The 19701-nt window shown below is 46.9% G+C and overlaps 1 protein-coding gene across 1 annotated transcript in view; it reads left to right on the top strand.

Annotated features, from left to right (window-relative positions):
• LOC139539417 (netrin receptor DCC-like) overlaps nt 1-19701 on the top strand; it is a 622169-nt gene that overhangs the window by 493309 nt on the left and 109159 nt on the right. Inside the window, exons 19-20 of the mRNA XM_071342360.1 lie at nt 10989-11096; nt 14346-14540. Of these exons, the coding sequence (XP_071198461.1) occupies nt 10989-11096; nt 14346-14540 (303 nt within the window). The remainder of the gene's footprint in view (nt 1-10988; nt 11097-14345; nt 14541-19701) is intronic.

The raw sequence follows: 19701 nt of genomic DNA, 5'->3' as shown, positions 1-19701 counted from the left end.
TACGAACTTCAGAGGTGCAGCAATGTTTTTTTTGGACAGCAGTGACTTCTTCCGTTGTGTCCTCCCATGAACACCATTCTTGTTTAGTGTTTTACGTATTTACGTATTGCATGTTCCAGAGATTTCTGTAAGTCTTTAGCTGACACTCTAGGATTCTTCTTAACCTCATTGAGCGTTCTGCGCTGTGCTCTTGCAGTCATCTTTGCAGGACGGCCACTCAGGGAGAGTAACAACAGTGATGAACTTTCTCCATTTATAGACAATTTGTCTTACCGTGGACTATTGAACAAGGCTTTTAGAGATATTTTTGTAACCCTTTCCAGCTTTATGCACTGCAACTATTCTTAATCTTAGGTCTTTTAAAATCTATTTTGTTCGAGGCGTGGTTCACATCAGGCAATGCTTCTTGTGAATAGCAAACTCACATTTTGTGAGTGTTTTTTATAGGGCAGGGCAGCTCTAACCAACATCTCCAATCTCCTCTCATTGATTGGACTCCAGGTTAGCGGACTCCTTTACTCCAATTAGCATTTGGAGAAGTCATTAGCCTAGGGGTTCACATACTTTTTCAACCTATGTTTAAAAAATGTATTCAATATAGACAAGAGTTTATTAGTTAGTTAGTTTATTAGTTTAAGCACACTAAATGTGTCTATTGTTGTGACTTAGATGAAGATCAGATCAAATGTGGTGACCAATTGATGCAGAAGTCCAGGTTCCCTCCTGGTATAGAACACTGGTGAAGTCCTGTTGCACCATCGCCTCAACAATCTCTCTTAAAGTGACAGCACCTCGTTTAATCCTCTCTCTCTCTCTGCATGGCCCCATTGCCTCAACAATCTCTCTTAAAGTGACAGCATCTCGTTTAATCCTCTCTCTCTCTCTGCATGGCCCCATCGCCTCAACAATCTCTCTTAAAGTGACAGCACCTCGTTTAATCCTCTCTCTCTCTCTGCATGGCCCCATCAACCTCAACAATCTCTCTTAAAGTGACAGCACCTCGTTTAATCCTCTCTCTCTCTCTGCATGGCCCCATCGCCTCAACAATCTCTCTTAAAGTGACAGCACCTCGTTTAATCCTCTCTCTCTCTCTGCATGGCCCCGTCGCCTCAACAATCTCTCTTAAAGTGACAGCACCTTGTTTAATCCTCTCTCTCTCTCTCTGCATGGCCCCATCGCCTCAACAATCTCTCTTAAAGTGACAGCACCTTGTTTAATCCTCTCTCTCTCTCTCTGCATGGCCCCATCGCCTCAACAATCTCTCTTAAAGTGACAGCACCTCGTTTAATCCTCTCTCTCTATCTCTGCATGGCCCCATCGCCTCAACAATCTCTCTTAAAGTGACAGCACCTCGTTTAATCCTCTCTCTCTCTCTCTCTGCATGGCCCCATCGCCTCAACAATCTCTCTTAAAGTGACAGCACCTCGTTTAATCCTCTCTCTCTCTCTGCATGGCCCCGTCAACCTCAACAATCTCTCTTAAAGTGACAGCACCTCGTTTAATCCTCTCTCTCTCTCTGCATGGCCCCATCGCCTCAACAATCTCTCTTAAAGTGACAGCACCTCGTTTAATCCTCTCTCTCTCTCTGCATGGCCCCGTCGCCTCAACAATCTCTCTTAAAGTGACAGCACCTCGTTTAATCCTCTCTCTCTCTCTGCATGGCCCCGTCGCCTCAACAATCTCTCTTAAAGTGACAGCACCTCGTTTAATCCTCTCTCTCTCTCTGCATGGCCCCATCGCCTCAACAATCTCTCTTAAAGTGACAGCACCTCGTTTAATCCTCTCTCTCTCTCTGCATGGCCCCGTCGACTCAACAATCTCTCTTAAAGTGACAGCACCTCGTTTAATCCTCTCTCTCTCTCTCTGCATGGCCCCGTCGCCTCAACAATCTCTCTTAAAGTGACAGCAACTCGTTTAATCCTCTCTCTCTCTCTGCATGGCCCCATCAACCTCAACAATCTCTCTTAAAGTGACAGCACCTCGTTTAATCCTCTCTCTCTCTCTGCATGGCCCCGTCGCCTCAACAATCTCTCTTAAAGTGACAGCACCTCGTTTAATCCTCTCTCTCTGCATGGCCCCATCGCCTCAACAATCTCTCTTAAAGTGACAGCACCTCGTTTAATCCTCTCTCTCTCTCTGCATGGCCCCATCGCCTCAACAATCTCTCTTAAAGTGACAGCACCTCGTTTAATCCTCTCTCTCTCTCTGCATGGCCCCGTCGCCTCAACAATCTCTCTTAAAGTGACAGCACCTCGTTTAATCCTCTCTCTCTCTCTCTGCATGGCCCCATCGCCTCAACAATCTCTCTTAAAGTGACAGCACCTCGTTTAATCCTCTCTCTCTCTCTCTGCATGGCCCCGTCGCCTCAACAATCTCTCTTAAAGTGACAGCACCTCGTTTAATCCTCTCTCTCTCTCTGCATGGCCCCATCGCCTCAACAATCTCTCTTAAAGTGACAGCACCTCGTTTAATCCTCTCTCTCTCTCTGCATGGCCCCGTCGACTCAACAATCTCTCTTAAAGTGACAGCACCTCGTTTAATCCTCTCTCTCTCTCTCTGCATGGCCCCGTCGCCTCAACAATCTCTCTTAAAGTGACAGCACCTCGTTTAATCCTCTCTCTCTCTCTGCATGGCCCCATCAACCTCAACAATCTCTCTTAAAGTGACAGCACCTCGTTTAATCCTCTCTCTCTCTGCATGGCCCCATCAACCTCAACAATCTCTCTTAAAGTGACAGCACCTCGTTTAATCCTCTCTCTCTCTCTGCATGGCCCCGTCGCCTCAACAATCTCTCTTAAAGTGACAGCACCTCGTTTAATCCTCTCTCTCTGCATGGCCCCATCGCCTCAACAATCTCTCTTAAAGTGACAGCACCTCGTTTAATCCTCTCTCTCTCTCTGCATGGCCCCATCGCCTCAACAATCTCTCTTAAAGTGACAGCACCTCGTTTAATCCTCTCTCTCTCTCTGCATGGCCCCGTCGCCTCAACAATCTCTCTTAAAGTGACAGCACCTCGTTTAATCCTCTCTCTCTCTCTCTGCATGGCCCCATCGCCTCAACAATCTCTCTTAAAGTGACAGCACCTCGTTTAATCCTCTCTCTCTCTCTCTGCATGGCCCCGTCGCCTCAACAATCTCTCTTAAAGTGACAGCACCTCGTTTAATCCTCTCTCTCTCTCTGCATGGCCCCATCAACCTCAACAATCTCTCTTAAAGTGACAGCACCTCGTTTAATCCTCTCTCTCTCTCTGCATGGCCCCATCAACCTCAACAATCTCTCTTAAAGTGACAGCACCTCGTTTAATCCTCTCTCTCTCTCTGCATGGCCCCGTCGCCTCAACAATCTCTCTTAAAGTGACAGCACCTCGTTTAATCATCTCTCTCTCTGCATGGCCCCATCGCCTCAACAATCTCTCTTAAAGTGACAGCACCTCGTTTAATCCTCTCTCTCTCTCTGCATGGCCCCGTCGACTCAACAATCTCTCTTAAAGTGACAGCACCTCGTTTAATCCTCTCTCTCTCTCTCTGCATGGCCCCGTCGCCTCAACAATCTCTCTTAAAGTGACAGCAACTCGTTTAATCCTCTCTCTCTCTCTGCATGGCCCCATCAACCTCAACAATCTCTCTTAAAGTGACAGCACCTCGTTTAATCCTCTCTCTCTCTCTGCATGGCCCCGTCGCCTCAACAATCTCTCTTAAAGTGACAGCACCTCGTTTAATCCTCTCTCTCTGCATGGCCCCATCGCCTCAACAATCTCTCTTAAAGTGACAGCACCTCGTTTAATCCTCTCTCTCTCTCTGCATGGCCCCATCGCCTCAACAATCTCTCTTAAAGTGACAGCACCTCGTTTAATCCTCTCTCTCTCTCTGCATGGCCCCGTCGCCTCAACAATCTCTCTTAAAGTGACAGCACCTCGTTTAATCCTCTCTCTCTCTCTCTGCATGGCCCCATCGCCTCAACAATCTCTCTTAAAGTGACAGCACCTCGTTTAATCCTCTCTCTCTCTCTCTGCATGGCCCCGTCGCCTCAACAATCTCTCTTAAAGTGACAGCACCTCGTTTAATCCTCTCTCTCTCTCTGCATGGCCCCATCGCCTCAACAATCTCTCTTAAAGTGACAGCACCTCGTTTAATCCTCTCTCTCTCTCTGCATGGCCCCGTCGACTCAACAATCTCTCTTAAAGTGACAGCACCTCGTTTAATCCTCTCTCTCTCTCTCTGCATGGCCCCGTCGCCTCAACAATCTCTCTTAAAGTGACAGCACCTCGTTTAATCCTCTCTCTCTCTCTGCATGGCCCCATCAACCTCAACAATCTCTCTTAAAGTGACAGCACCTCGTTTAATCCTCTCTCTCTCTGCATGGCCCCATCAACCTCAACAATCTCTCTTAAAGTGACAGCACCTCGTTTAATCCTCTCTCTCTCTCTGCATGGCCCCGTCGCCTCAACAATCTCTCTTAAAGTGACAGCACCTCGTTTAATCCTCTCTCTCTGCATGGCCCCATCGCCTCAACAATCTCTCTTAAAGTGACAGCACCTCGTTTAATCCTCTCTCTCTCTCTGCATGGCCCCATCGCCTCAACAATCTCTCTTAAAGTGACAGCACCTCGTTTAATCCTCTCTCTCTCTCTGCATGGCCCCGTCGCCTCAACAATCTCTCTTAAAGTGACAGCACCTCGTTTAATCCTCTCTCTCTCTCTCTGCATGGCCCCATCGCCTCAACAATCTCTCTTAAAGTGACAGCACCTCGTTTAATCCTCTCTCTCTCTCTCTGCATGGCCCCGTCGCCTCAACAATCTCTCTTAAAGTGACAGCACCTCGTTTAATCCTCTCTCTCTCTCTGCATGGCCCCATCAACCTCAACAATCTCTCTTAAAGTGACAGCACCTCGTTTAATCCTCTCTCTCTCTCTGCATGGCCCCATCAACCTCAACAATCTCTCTTAAAGTGACAGCACCTCGTTTAATCCTCTCTCTCTCTCTGCATGGCCCCGTCGCCTCAACAATCTCTCTTAAAGTGACAGCACCTCGTTTAATCATCTCTCTCTCTGCATGGCCCCATCGCCTCAACAATCTCTCTTAAAGTGACAGCACCTCGTTTAATCCTCTCTCTCTCTCTGCATGGCCCCATCGCCTCAACAATCTCTCTTAAAGTGACAGCACCTCGTTTAATCCTCTCTCTCTCTCTGCATGGCCCCGTCGCCTCAACAATCTCTCTTAAAGTGACAGCACCTCGTTTAATCCTCTTTCTCTCTCTCTGCATGGCCCCATCGCCTCAACAATCTCTCTTAAAGTGACAGCACCTCGTTTAATCCTCTCTCTCTCTCTCTGCATGGCCCCGTCGCCTCAACAATCTCTCTTAAAGTGACAGCACCTCGTTTAATCCTCTCTCTCTCTCTGCATGGCCCCATCAACCTCAACAATCTCTCTTAAAGTGACAGCACCTCGTTTAATCCTCTCTCTCTCTCTCTGCATGGCCCCATCGCCTCAACAATCTCTCTTAAAGTGACAGCACCTCGTTTAATCCTCTCTCTCTCTCTGCATGGCCCCGTCGCCTCAACAATCTCTCTTAAAGTGACAGCACCTCGTTTAATCCTCTCTCTCTGCATGGCCCCATCGCCTCAACAATCTCTCTTAAAGTGACAGCACCTCGTTTAATCCTCTCTCTCTCTCTCTGCATGGCCCCATCGCCTCAACAATCTCTCTTAAAGTGACAGCACCTTGTTTAATCCTCTCTCTCTCTCTCTGCATGGCCCCATCGCCTCAACAATCTCTCTTAAAGTGACAGCACCTCGTTTAATCCTCTCTCTCTATCTCTGCATGGCCCCATCGCCTCAACAATCTCTCTTAAAGTGACAGCACCTCGTTTAATCCTCTCTCTCTCTCTGCATGGCCCCATCGCCTCAACAATCTCTCTTAAAGTGACAGCACCTCGTTTAATCCTCTCTCTCTCTCTGCATGGCCCCGTCGCCTCAACAATCTCTCTTAAAGTGACAGCACCTCGTTTAATCCTCTCTCTCTCTCTGCATGGCCCCATCGCCTCAACAATCTCTCTTAAAGTGACAGCACCTCGTTTAATCCTCTCTCTCTCTCTGCATGGCCCCGTCGCCTCAACAATCTCTCTTAAAGTGACAGCACCTCGTTTAATCCTCTCTCTCTCTCTCTGCATGGCCCCGTCGCCTCAACAATCTCTCTTAAAGTGACAGCACCTCGTTTAATCCTCTCTCTCTCTCTGCATGGCCCCATCAACCTCAACAATCTCTCTTAAAGTGACAGCACCTCGTTTAATCCTCTCTCTCTCTCTGCATGGCCCCATCAACCTCAACAATCTCTCTTAAAGTGACAGCACCTCGTTTAATCCTCTCTCTCTCTCTGCATGGCCCCGTCGCCTCAACAATCTCTCTTAAAGTGACAGCACCTCGTTTAATCCTCTCTCTCTGCATGGCCCCATCGCCTCAACAATCTCTCTTAAAGTGACAGCACCTCGTTTAATCCTCTCTCTCTCTCTGCATGGCCCCATCGCCTCAACAATCTCTCTTAAAGTGACAGCACCTCGTTTAATCCTCTCTCTCTCTCTGCATGGCCCCGTCGCCTCAACAATCTCTCTTAAAGTGACAGCACCTCGTTTAATCCTCTCTCTCTCTCTCTGCATGGCCCCATCGCCTCAACAATCTCTCTTAAAGTGACAGCACCTCGTTTAATCCTCTCTCTCTCTCTCTGCATGGCCCCGTCGCCTCAACAATCTCTCTTAAAGTGACAGCACCTCGTTTAATCCTCTCTCTCTCTCTGCATGGCCCCATCAACCTCAACAATCTCTCTTAAAGTGACAGCACCTCGTTTAATCCTCTCTCTCTCTCTGCATGGCCCCATCAACCTCAACAATCTCTCTTAAAGTGACAGCACCTCGTTTAATCCTCTCTCTCTCTCTGCATGGCCCCGTCGCCTCAACAATCTCTCTTAAAGTGACAGCACCTCGTTTAATCCTCTCTCTCTGCATGGCCCCATCGCCTCAACAATCTCTCTTAAAGTGACAGCACCTCGTTTAATCCTCTCTCTCTCTCTGCATGGCCCCATCGCCTCAACAATCTCTCTTAAAGTGACAGCACCTCGTTTAATCCTCTCTCTCTCTCTGCATGGCCCCGTCGCCTCAACAATCTCTCTTAAAGTGACAGCACCTCGTTTAATCCTCTCTCTCTCTCTGCATGGCCCCATCAACCTCAACAATCTCTCTTAAAGTGACAGCACCTCGTTTAATCCTCTCTCTCTCTCTGCATGGCCCCGTCGCCTCAACAATCTCTCTTAAAGTGACAGCACCTCGTTTAATCCTCTCTCTCTGCATGGCCCCATCGCCTCAACAATCTCTCTTAAAGTGACAGCACCTCGTTTAATCCTCTCTCTCTCTCTGCATGGCCCCATCGCCTCAACAATCTCTCTTAAAGTGACAGCACCTCGTTTAATCCTCTCTCTCTCTCTGCATGGCCCCATCGCCTCAACAATCTCTCTTAAAGTGACAGCACCTCGTTTAATCCTCTCTCTCTCTCTGCATGGCCCCGTCGCCTCAACAATCTCTCTTAAAGTGACAGCACCTCGTTTAATCCTCTCTCTCTCTCTGCATGGCCCCGTCGCCTCAACAATCTCTCTTAAAGTGACAGCACCTCGTTTAATGCTCTCTCTCTCTCTGCATGGCCCCATCAACCTCAACAATCTCTCTTAAAGTGACAGCACCTCGTTTAATCCTCTCTCTCTCTCTGCATGGCCCCATGAACCTCAACAATCTCTCTTAAAGTGACAGCACCTCGTTTAATCCTCTCTCTCTCTCTGCATGGCCCCATCGCCTCAACAATCTCTCATAAAGTGACAGCACCTCGTTTAATCCTCTCTCTCTCTCTGCATGGCCCCATCGCCTCAACAATCTCTCTTAAAGTGACAGCACCTCGTTTAATCCTCTCTCTCTCTCTGCATGGCCCCGTCGCCTCAACAATCTCTCTTAAAGTGACAGCACCTCGTTTAATCCTCTCTCTCTCTCTCTGCATGGCCCCATCGCCTCAACAATCTCTCTTAAAGTGACAGCACCTCGTTTAATCCTCTCTCTCTCTCTGCATGGCCCCGTCGCCTCAACAATCTCTCTTAAAGTGACAGCACCTCGTTTAATCCTCTCTCTCTCTCTGCATGGCCCCATCAACCTCAACATTCTCTCTTAAAGTGACAGCACCTCGTTTAATCCTCTCTCTCTCTCTGCATGGCCCCATCAATCTCAACAATCTCTCTTAAAGTGACAGCACCTCGTTTAATCCTCTCTCTCTCTCTGCATGGCCCCATCAACCTCAACATTCTCTCTTAAAGTGACAGCACCTCGTTTAATCCTCTCTCTCTCTCTGCATGGCCCCATCAATCTCAACAATCTCTCTTAAAGTGACAGCACCTCGTTTAATCCTCTCTCTCTCTCTGCATGGCCCCGTCGCCTCAACAATCTCTCTTAAAGTGACAGCACCTCGTTTAATCCTCTCTCTCTCTCTGCATGGCCCCGTCGCCTCAACAATCTCTCTTAAAGTGACAGCACCTCGTTTAATCCTCTCTCTCTGCATGGCCCCATCGCCTCAACAATCTCTCTTAAAGTGACAGCACCTCGTTTAATCCTCTCTCTCTCTCTGCATGGCCCCGTCGCCTCAACAATCTCTCTTAAAGTGACAGCACCTCGTTTAATCCTCTCTCTCTCTCTCTGCATGGCCCCATCGCCTCAACAATCTCTCTTAAAGTGACAGCACCTCGTTTAATCCTCTCTCTCTCTCTCTGCATGGCCCCGTCGCCTCAACAATCTCTCTTAAAGTGACAGCACCTCGTTTAATCCTCTCTCTCTCTCTGCATGGCCCCATCAACCTCAACAATCTCTCTTAAAGTGACAGCACCTCGTTTAATCCTCTCTCTCTCTCTGCATGGCCCCGTCGCCTCAACAATCTCTCTTAAAGTGACAGCACCTCGTTTAATCCTCTCTCTCTGCATGGCCCCATCGCCTCAACAATCTCTCTTAAAGTGACAGCACCTCGTTTAATCCTCTCTCTCTCTCTGCATGGCCCCATCGCCTCAACAATCTCTCTTAAAGTGACAGCACCTCGTTTAATCCTCTCTCTCTCTCTGCATGGCCCCGTACACACTCAAGTTATAAAAAACAATGCATTTGGCACATCGGTTTTTTGATATAACTGAACGTTTTTTTTTTCCTGCACAAAAATAATTGCACCAGTTTGTGGAGACAGACAGCACATTTTGTTTTACAGATAATCTATGTTGTGTTACAAAGAATATCAGTTGCATCACGACCATTGTGTCAAATGCGCTCTACGTCAGTTATAGGATTAACAATCTATGTGAAGCCTTGCTTAGTCACATGACTAAGGCTACGTTTAAACAAGGAAGACCAATTTAGATTTTGTTTCTCACTAATTCTCACTAATTGGACAAAATATCAGCGTTGGGCTACCTGTGTAAACGCAGTCTTAGAGCCTCTGTTTGGTCATTAAGGACAGCGTGTTAAATGACCTGACCTGGTTCAGATCACTAGCAGGTTTTAATCAGCTTTGTCACCATGCAGGTTCTGTTAGAAGGAATGTTCTCTGATAAACCCCTGACCCTTAGTCTCCCTCAGGTAATCTATCACAATTACTGAGAACATCATAGGAGTCCTGATACTTGTTTGGACTATGTTGGCTAGTGATTGCTTTTAACATTGTTTGGGACTGCGTCCCAAATGGCACCCTTTTGCTTATATAGTACACTACTTTAGACCAGAGCCCTATGGAACCCTATTCCCTATATAGTGCACTACTTTAGACCAGAGCCCTATGGCACCCTATTCCCTATATAGTGTACTACTTTAGACCAGAGCCCTATGGAACCCTATTCCCTATTCCCTATATAGTGCACTACTTTAGACCAGAGCCCTATGGCACCCTATTCCCTATATAGTGCACTACTTTAGACCAGAAACCCAATGGAACCCTATTCCCTACATAGTGCACTACTTTTGACCAGGGCCCTATGGAACCCTATTCCCTACATAGTGCACTACTTTAGACCAGGGCCCTATGGAACCCTATTCCCTATATAGTGCACTACTTTTGACCAGGGCCCTATGGAACCCTATTCCCTATATATAGTGCAATACTTTTGACCACAACACATTGTGCACTAAAAGGGAATAGGGCACTACTGTATGTAGGGAATATGGTGCTATTTGGGACACACTCTGTTCTTGAAACATGTGTTTGTTATTGATTGCTTTTCAGAAAACACATAAATAACAAGAAAAAAGATATGAAACGTGTTGGAAATTGAAACACAGGAACACATGTGATTGGTTTGATCTTTGAACAAAGGTAGTTCAACCATTCAATGAAATCAGCTCCACTGATCTATGGGATGTGAATTCCTGTGGTGTTATAAACGAAGAGGATGATGTTTTCATTTCGTTTCATGCGGTCCAGCATTGAGATCGAGAGCTGGTCTCAGATCATGTGTTTATGATTTAGCTTCATGGCGGTCAACATTTTGTGTTTCTAGCCACGGGAGAGAGAGCGTGCTAGTCTCAAAGCCGGTGTACTCTATGTGTCTGCTGTTTACGGGAACCACATGTTACGTAGCCTTGATTTCCAACTAAACACCTCCAGAAACAACTGTCTAACTTGTGAGCCTATTGACAGATGATTTTCCAGAGAGACTCGTTTTTTTACGAAGTCTTTTTTTGTCAGACCACGCAGCCTCTGTTGGGCCTCAGGCTGAACGGCAGTTTACTGTTATTACACAATTAATACATTGAACGTCAGTTAATACAACCTCGAATGAACAACAGTGTGTGGTGGTGTGATGACAGAATTAGGACACGTGTCGTTGGTGGTATAAACCTGACCCCTGATCTCTACTTCCTGTTCCTCACCACTCCTGATTGGCTGAAACTTGTAATTTCCTTTCTCTCTCTTTACCTGATTGGTTGACAGCTCCCAGCTCCGCCCCTAAGGACCTGACGGTGATCAGCAGGGAGGGAAGACCCAGAGCCATCCTGATCAGCTGGCAACCCCCCATGGAGGCTAACGGACGAGTCGTGGGTAAGAAGTCCGTCCTTGCCTTGGACCGTTTACTTTGTTAGCCCGATTGTGCCCCTAACCACGCCCCTAACCACTCCCATAACCACTCCCCCAACCACGCCCCTAACCACTCCCCCTAAACACGCCCCTAGCCACACCCCTAACCGCGCCCCTAACCACACCCCTAACTGCACCCCTAACTACAACCCTAACCACGTGCCTAACCACGTGCCTAACCACGCCCCCTAACCGCCCCCCTAACAGCGCCCTTAACCACGCCCCTATCCAAGGCCCTAATCTCGCCCCTAACCAAGGCACTAACCACGCCCCTAACAACGCCCCTAACAACACCCATAACAGCGCCTCTAACAGCGCCCCTAGCAACACCCCTAACCCCCTCTCCCCTGGCTGTAATGTAGCCTGTTTGGCATGATAATGAGTGACAAGCAGTTGGGCAGTTGGGAAGACAACACAAAGAGATGTGAGACCAACTCTGTGAACCAGGCAAGGCAGTCATTTGAGAAACCAAGGCTGTTGAGTCTGCCGATAAGAATGTGGTGATTGACAGAGTCAAAAGCCTTGGCCAGGTCGTTGAATACTGCTGCACAGTATTTTCTTTTATCGATGGCGGTTATGATATCGTTTAGGACCTTGAGCGTGGCTGAGGTGCACCCATGACCAGCTCTGAAACCAGATTGCATAGCAGAGAAGGTACGGTGGGATTCGAAATGGTCGGTGATCTGTTTGTTAACTTGGCATTCGAAAACCTTAGAAAGTCAGGGTAGGACAGATATAGGTCTATAACAGTTTGGGTCTAGAGTGTCTCCCCCTTTGAAGAGGGGGATGACCGCAGCAGCTTTCCAATCTTTGGGGATCTCAGACGAATATACGAAAGAGAGATTGAACAGGCTAGTAATAGGGATTGCAACAATTGCGGCAGAACATTTTAGAAAAAGAGGGTCCAGATTGTTTAGCCCAGCTGATTTGCAGGGGTCCAGATTTTGCAACTCTTTCAGAACATCAGCTATCTGGATTTGGCTGAAGGAGAAATAGGGGAGGTTTGGGCAAGTTGCTGTGCAGGGCTGTTAACCGTGGTAACGGTAGCCAGGTGGAAAGCACCTGGCTTTTTTCTTCCTCTTCCTCCTCTTCCTCTCCTCCTCCATCCTACATTCCTCCTCCTCCTCCCCTCCTCTGGTCCATGTTGTAAATCTCCAGTATTGACCTTGGTGACTACTGAAGTCAGACTACAGCCAATAGACTTGTGTGTGTGCATATCCGTGTGTGTTTTCATGCGTGTGTGTGTGGCAGCTGGATACTGTTTCCTTGTTTCCTACGGCCCACTCTAACTATGTGAGAACACAGAGAGTCTATCTGTCCTCTGCAACACAGAGAGTCAATCTGTCCTCTGCAACACAGAGAGTCAATCTGTCCTCTGCAACACAGAGAGTCAATCTGTCCTCTGCAACACAGAGAGTCTATCTGTCCTCTGCAACACAGAGAGTCAATCTGTCCTCTGCAACACAGAGAGTCAATCTGTCCTCTGCAACACAGAGAGTCAATCTGTCCTCTGCAACACAGAGAGTCAGTCTGTCCTCTGCAACACAGAGAGTCAATCTGTCCTCTGCAACACAGAGAGTCAATCTGTCCTCTGGAACACAGAGAGTCAGTCTGTCCTCTGCAACACAGAGAGTCAATCTGTCCTCTGCAACACAGAGAGTCAGTCTGTCCTCTGCAACACAGAGAGTCAATCTGTCCTCTGCAACACAGAGAGTCAGTCTGTCCTCTGCAACACAGAGAGTCAATCTGTCCTCTGCAACACAGAGAGTCAATCTGTCCTCTGCAACACAGAGAGTCAATCTGTCCTCTGCAACACAGAGAGTCAATCTGTCCTCTGCAACACAGAGAGTCAATCTGTCCTCTGCAACACAGAGTCTGTAACATTGGACAGAGTCGTACAGAACACAGTTTTAAATGCATAGTTGACATAGCCCTATTCATCACCTTCTGCATGTTCATGTATCATGTTCTAATTGTTCCTACCATTCTTTCTCTAGCATCAGTTGTTTATGTCTCTAGTGATTAGCTAATTAGCTAATTGTTAAGATACTGCTGTTGATTGTGTCCCTGTTATGATGTAGAGGTCTGTAGACTACGTGATTCAGGTACCTGTTATGATGTAGAGGTCTGTAGACTACATGACTCAGGTACCTGTTATGATGTAGAGGTCTGTAGACTACATGACTCAGGTATCTGTTATGATGTAGAGGTCTGTAGACTACATGACTCAGGTATCTGTTATGATGTAGAGGTCTGTAGACTACGTGACTCAGGTACCTGTTATGATGTAGAGGTCTGTAGACTACGTGACTCAGGTATCTGTTATGATGTAGAGGTCTGTAGACTACGTGACTCAGGTACCTGTTATGATGTAGAGGTCTGTAGACTACGTGACTCAGGTACCTGTTATGATGTAGAGGTCTGTAGACTACATGACTCAGGTACCTGTTATGATGTAGAGGTCTGTAGACTACGTGACTCAGGTACCTGTTATGATGTAGAGGTCTGTAGACTACATGACTCAGGTATCTGTTATGATGTAGAGGTCTGTAGACTACATGACTCAGGTACCTGTTATGATGTAGAGGTCTGTAGACCACATGACTCAGGTACCTGTTATAATGTAGAGGTCTGTAGACTACGTGACTCAGGTACCTGTAATGATGTAGAGGTCTGTAGACTACGTGACTCAGGTACCTGTTATGATGTAGAGGTCTGTAGACTACATGACTCAGGTACCTGTTATGATGTAGAGGTCTGTAGACTACGTGACTCAGGTACCTGTTATGATGTAGAGGACTGTAGACTACATGACTCAGGTACCTGTTATGATGTAGAGGTCTGTAGACCACATGACTCAGGTACCTGTTATGATGTAGAGGTCTGTAGACTACGTGACTCAGGTACCTGTTATGATGTAGAGGTCTGTAGACTACGTGATGCCTCAGAGTGTGTATGTTGTGTTGTCTTTGTGATTTGTCAGGCTACATCCGGTTCTACACACGGGATAAGACTCTAGCCTGGTAATAGATCTGTTTGTGCTGTCTTGAGATTCCTATAGATGACTGGGTTACGGTTAGGGTTAATCGGTCTTCCTCTGTGTGTTGTTTCTCTACCAGGCTATATCCTGTACTACACCCTGGATAAGAACATGCCTATAGATGACTGGGTTAGGGTTAATCGGTCTTCCTCTGTGTGTTGTTTCTCTACCAGGCTATATCCTGTACTACACCCTGGATAAGAACATGCCTATAGATGACTGGGTTATGGAGAGTATCAGTGGAGACCGTCTGACCCACCAGGTGATGGACCTGAACCTGGACACCATCTACTACTTCAGGATCCAGGCTAAGAACGCCAAGGGAGTGGGTCCCCTGTCAGACCCCATCCACTTCAGGACTAACAAAGGTACGGGATGACTAGCTAGCTCACACCCAGTCCTGTTAACTACCTTCTCCTCTGTCAGACCCCATCCACTTCAGAACTAACAAAGGTACGGGATAACTAGCTAGCTCACACCCAGCCGACCTTTTCTCACCCTAAACATTTACACATAGCTTCTTAATTGTCCCCCCTTAGTCCATGTCCACCCAGTACACCCAGCCTGCCCTCCTCACCTCTCCCCCTTAGTCCATGTCCACCCAGTACACCCAGCCTGCCCTCCTCACCTCTCCCCCCTTAGTCCATGTCCACCCAGTACACCCAGCCTGCCCCCCCCCCCCCCCCCCCCACACCCCTGTTATTCTCAACTAGCCTCTAACTATGATTTGAAACCATGTCAGTAATCCAATGGTAACCAATGTTAATAAACCATTCATGATATTGGCCACCCCATGTTTATATGGTTGTACTCAGAAGGCTTGTGGTTGTGGTTTATGTCCCAGTCAAGTAAGCATGACTGTTTGTCTTCGCCATTGTAGGTCAACGGAAACTTGCTAATGCTACTTCATCATTGTAGGTCAATGGAAACTTGCTAATGCTACCTCATCATTGTAGGTCAATGGAAACTTGCTAATGCTACCTCATCATTGTAGGTCAATGGAAACTTGCTAATGCTACTTCATCATTGTAGGTCAATGGAAACTTGCTAATGCTACTTCATCATTGTAGGTCAATGGAAACTTGCTAATGCTACTTCATCATTGTATGTCAAAGGGAAACAGACCTGCAGGAGATCATTCATTATTGTGCTGTTTAGCATCTGTTGCTGAACGGGGAGGTCTGACTGGATCCTCTGAGGGCTAGGTTAACATCTCTGGTCTCTGGCTAAATACAGCTGATCAATACATCTGCTGATCAATACATCTGCTGAGCCCGGATTCATCAAGCGTCTCAGAGTAGGAGCGCTGATCTAGGAACAGTTTTAGATAATTATGAATGGACAAGGGGGACCTGATCCTAGATCAGCGCTCTGAAACGCTTAATGGGGCGGCAGGTAGCCTAGTGGTTAGTGACCTAGTGGTTAGAGTGTAGAGGCGCCAGGTAGCCTAGTGGTTAGAGTGTAGAGGTGGCAGGTAGCCTAGTGGTTAGAGTGTAGAGGCGCCAGGTAGCCTAGTGGTTAGAGTGTAGAGGCGGCAGGTAGCCTAGTGGTTAGAGTGTAGAGGTGCCAGGTAGCCTAGTGGTTTAGTGACCTAGTGGTTAGAGTGTAGAGGCGGCAGGTAGCCTAGTGGTTAAAGTGTAGAGGCGGCAGGTAGCCTAGTGGTTAGAGTGTAGAGGTGGCAGGTAGCCTAGTGGTTAGAGTGTAGAGGCGGCAGGTAGCCTAGTGGTTAGAGTGTAGAGGTGGCAGGTAGCCTAGTGGTTAGAGTGTAGAGGTGGCAGGTAGCCTAGTGGTTAGAGTGTAGAGGCGGCAGGTAGCCTAGTGGTTAGAGTGTAGAGGCGGCAGGTAGTCTAGTGGTTAGAGTGGAGGGACGGCAGATAGCCTTGTGGTTAGAGTGTAGAGGCGGCAGGTAGCCTAGTGGTTAGAGTGTAGAGGCGGCAGGTAGCCTAGTGGTTAGAGTGTAGAGGCGGCAGGTAGCCTAGTGGTTAGTGACCTAGTGGTTAGAGTGTAGAGGTGGCAGGTAGCCTAGTGGTTAGAGTGTAGAGGTGGCAGGTAGCCTAGTGGTTAGTGACCTAGTGGTTAGAGTGTAGAAGCGGCAGGTAGCCTAGTGGTTAGAGTGTAGAGGCGGCAGGTAGCCTAGTGGTTAGTGACCTAGTGGTTAGAGTGTAGAGGCGGCAGGTAGCCGAGTGGTTAGAGTGTAGAGGGGGCAGGTAGCCTAGTGGTTAGAGTGTAGAGGCGGCAGGTAGCCTAGTGGTTAGAGTGTAGAGGTGGCAGGTAGCCTAGTGGTTAGAGTGTAGAGGCGGAAGGTAGCCTAGTGGTTAGAGTGTAGAGGCGGCAGATAGCCTTGTGGTTAGAGTGTAGAGGCGGCAGGTAGCCTAGTGGTTAGTGACCTAGTGGTTAGAGTGTAGAGGCGGAAGGTAGCCTAGTGGTTAGAGTGTATAGGCGGCAGGTAGTCTATTGGTTAGAGTGGAGGGACGGCAGATAGCCTTGTGGTTAGAGTGTAGAGGCGGCAGGTAGCATAGTGGTTAGAGTGTAGAGGTGGCAGGTAGCCTAGTGGTTAGAGTGTAGAGGCGGAAGGTAGCCTAGTGGTTAGAGTGTATAGGCGGCAGGTAGTCTAGTGGTTAGATTGGAGGGACGGCAGATAGCCTTGTGGTTAGAGTGTAGAGGCGGCAGGTAGCCTAGTGGTTAGAGTGTAGAGGCGGCAGGTAGCCTAGTGGTTAGTGACCTAGTGGTTAGAGTGTAGAGGCGGCAGGTAGCCTAGTGGTTAGATTGTAGAGGTGGCAGGTAGCCTAGTGGTTAGTGACCTAGTGGTTAGAGTGTAGAGGCGGAAGGTAGCCTAGTGGTTAGAGTGTAGAGGCGGCAGGTAGTCTAGTGTTTAGAGTGTAGAGGTGGCAGGTAGCCTAGTGGTTAGAGTGTAGAGGCGGAAGGTAGCCTAGTGGTTAGACTGTAGAGGCGGCAGGTAGCCTAGTGGTTAGAGTGTAGAGGCGCCAGGTAGCCTAGTGGTTAGTGACCTAGTGGTTAGAGTGTAGAGGCGGCAGGTAGCCTAGTGGTTAGATTGTAGAGGTGGCAGGTAGCCTAGTTGTTAGTGACCTAGTGGTAGAGTGTAGAGGCGGCAGATAGCCTAGTGGTTAGAGTGTAGAGGCGGCAGGTAGCCTAGTGGTTAGTGACCTAGTGGTTAGAGTGTAGAGGCGGCAGGTAGCCTAGTGGTTAGAGTGTAGAGGCGGCAGGTAGCCTAGTGGTTAGAGTGTAGAGGTGGCAGGTAGTCTAGTGGTTAGAGTGTAGAGGTGGCAGGTAGTCTAGTGGTTAGAGTGTAGTGGCGGCAGGTAGCCTAGTGGTTAGAGTGTAGAGGCGGCAGGTAGCCTAGTGGTTAGTGACCTAGTGGTTAGTGACCTAGTGGTTAGTGACCTAGTGGTTAGTGACCTAGTGGTTAGTGACCTAGTGGTTAGAGCGTTGGGCCAGTAACCGAAAGGTTGCTAGATTGAATCCCTGAGCTGAAAAGGTAAAAATCTGTCATTCTGCCCCTGAACAAGGCAGTTTAACCCACTGTTCCCCGGTAGGCCGTCATTGTAAATAAGAATTTGTTCTTAACTGATTTGCCTAATTAAATAAAGGTTAAATACAGGTTAAAGAAAGGTCTAAAGCTAGGCCCTAAATCCTGCTGATCAACAAGCTCATATCGTGAGCTCCAGAAGGATTGGGACAGTGACACATCTTCTGTTCTTTTGGCTCTGTACTCTAGCACTATGGATGGTTAAAGTGCAGACTGTCAGCTTTAATTTGAGGCTATTTTCTTCCATATCGGTTGAAACGTTTTGAAATGTCAGTTATTTTTGTACGTGGTCCTTCCATTTTAGGGGACCAAAAGTATTGGGACAAATTCACTGTATTAAAATAGTGAAAAGTTTAGTGTTTGGTCCCGTATTCCTACCTCTCAATGATTACATCAAGCGTGTAACTCTATAAACTTGTTGGATGCATTTGTTGTTTGTTTCGGTTGTGTTTCAGATTATTTTATATTATTATTTTGTGCCCAACAGAAATGAATGGTATATAATGTTTTGTCTCATTTTGGAGTCATGTTTTATTTTATAAAGTAATAGAATATGTATCTTCTTCATTATTCGCTATTCATTCAGGATGTTCTGTAATCATGCTAGCGTCCAAATCAAATCAAGTGTTATTTGTCACATACACATGGTTAGCAGATGTTAATGCGAGTGAGGCGAAATGTGCTTCTAGTTCCGACCATGCAGTAATAACCAACAAGTAATCTAACCTAACAATTCCACAACAGCTACCTTATACACACAAGTGTAAAGGAATGAATTAGAATATGTAAACATGTAAATATATGGATGAGCGATGGCCGAACGGCATAGGCAAGATGCAGTAGATGGTATAGAGTACAGTATATACATATGAGATGAGTAATGTAGGGTATGTAAACATTATATTAAGTGGCATTGTTTAAAGTGACTAGTGATACATTTAATACATCAATTATTCATTATTAAAGTGGCTGGAGTTGAGTCAGTATGTTGGCAGCGGCCACTAAATGTTAGTGGTGGCTGTTTAACAGTCTGATGGCCTTGAGATAGAAGCTGTTTTTGGTTAGAGTGTAGAGGCGGCAGGTAGCCTAGTGGTTAGTGACCTAGTGGTTAGTGACCTAGTGGTTAGTGACCTAGTGGTTAGTGACCTAGTGGTTAGTGACCTAGTGGTTAGAGCGTTGGGCCAGTAACCGAAAGGTTGCTAGATTGAATCCCTGAGCTGAAAAGGTAAAAATCTGTCATTCTGCCCCTGAACAAGGCAGTTTAACCCACTGTTCCCCGGTAGGCCGTCATTGTAAATAAGAATTTGTTCTTAACTGATTTGCCTAATTAAATAAAGGTTAAATACAGGTTAAAGAAAGGTCTAAAGCTAGGCCCTAAATCCTGCTGAACAACAAGCTCATATCGTGAGCTCCAGAAGGATTGGGACAGTGACACATCTTCTGTTCTTTTGGCTCTGTACTCTAGCACTATGGATGGTTAAAGTGCAGACTGTCAGCTTTAATTTGAGGCTATTTTCTTCCATATCGGTTGAAACGTTTTGAAATGTCAGTTATTTTTGTACGTGGTCCTTCCATTTTAGGGGACCAAAAGTATTGGGACAAATTCACTGTATTAAAATAGTGAAAAGTTTAGTGTTTGGTCCCGTATTCCTACCTCTCAATGATTACATCAAGCGTGTAACTCTATAAACTTGTTGGATGCATTTGTTGTTTGTTTCGGTTGTGTTTCAGATTATTTTATATTATTATTTTGTGCCCAACAGAAATGAATGGTATATAATGTTTTGTCTCATTTTGGAGTCATGTTTTATTTTATAAAGTAATAGAATATGTATCTTCTTCATTATTCGCTATTCATTCAGGATGTTCTGTAATCATGCTAGCGTCCAAATCAAATCAAGTGTTATTTGTCACATACACATGGTTAGCAGATGTTAATGCGAGTGAGGCGAAATGTGCTTCTAGTTCCGACCATGCAGTAA

Source organism: Salvelinus alpinus, chromosome 1 (assembly GCF_045679555.1).
Source record: "Salvelinus alpinus chromosome 1, SLU_Salpinus.1, whole genome shotgun sequence".
Classification (NCBI taxonomy): domain Eukaryota; kingdom Metazoa; phylum Chordata; class Actinopteri; order Salmoniformes; family Salmonidae; genus Salvelinus; species Salvelinus alpinus.
This window is presented reverse-complemented; position numbering and strand designations above follow the sequence as displayed.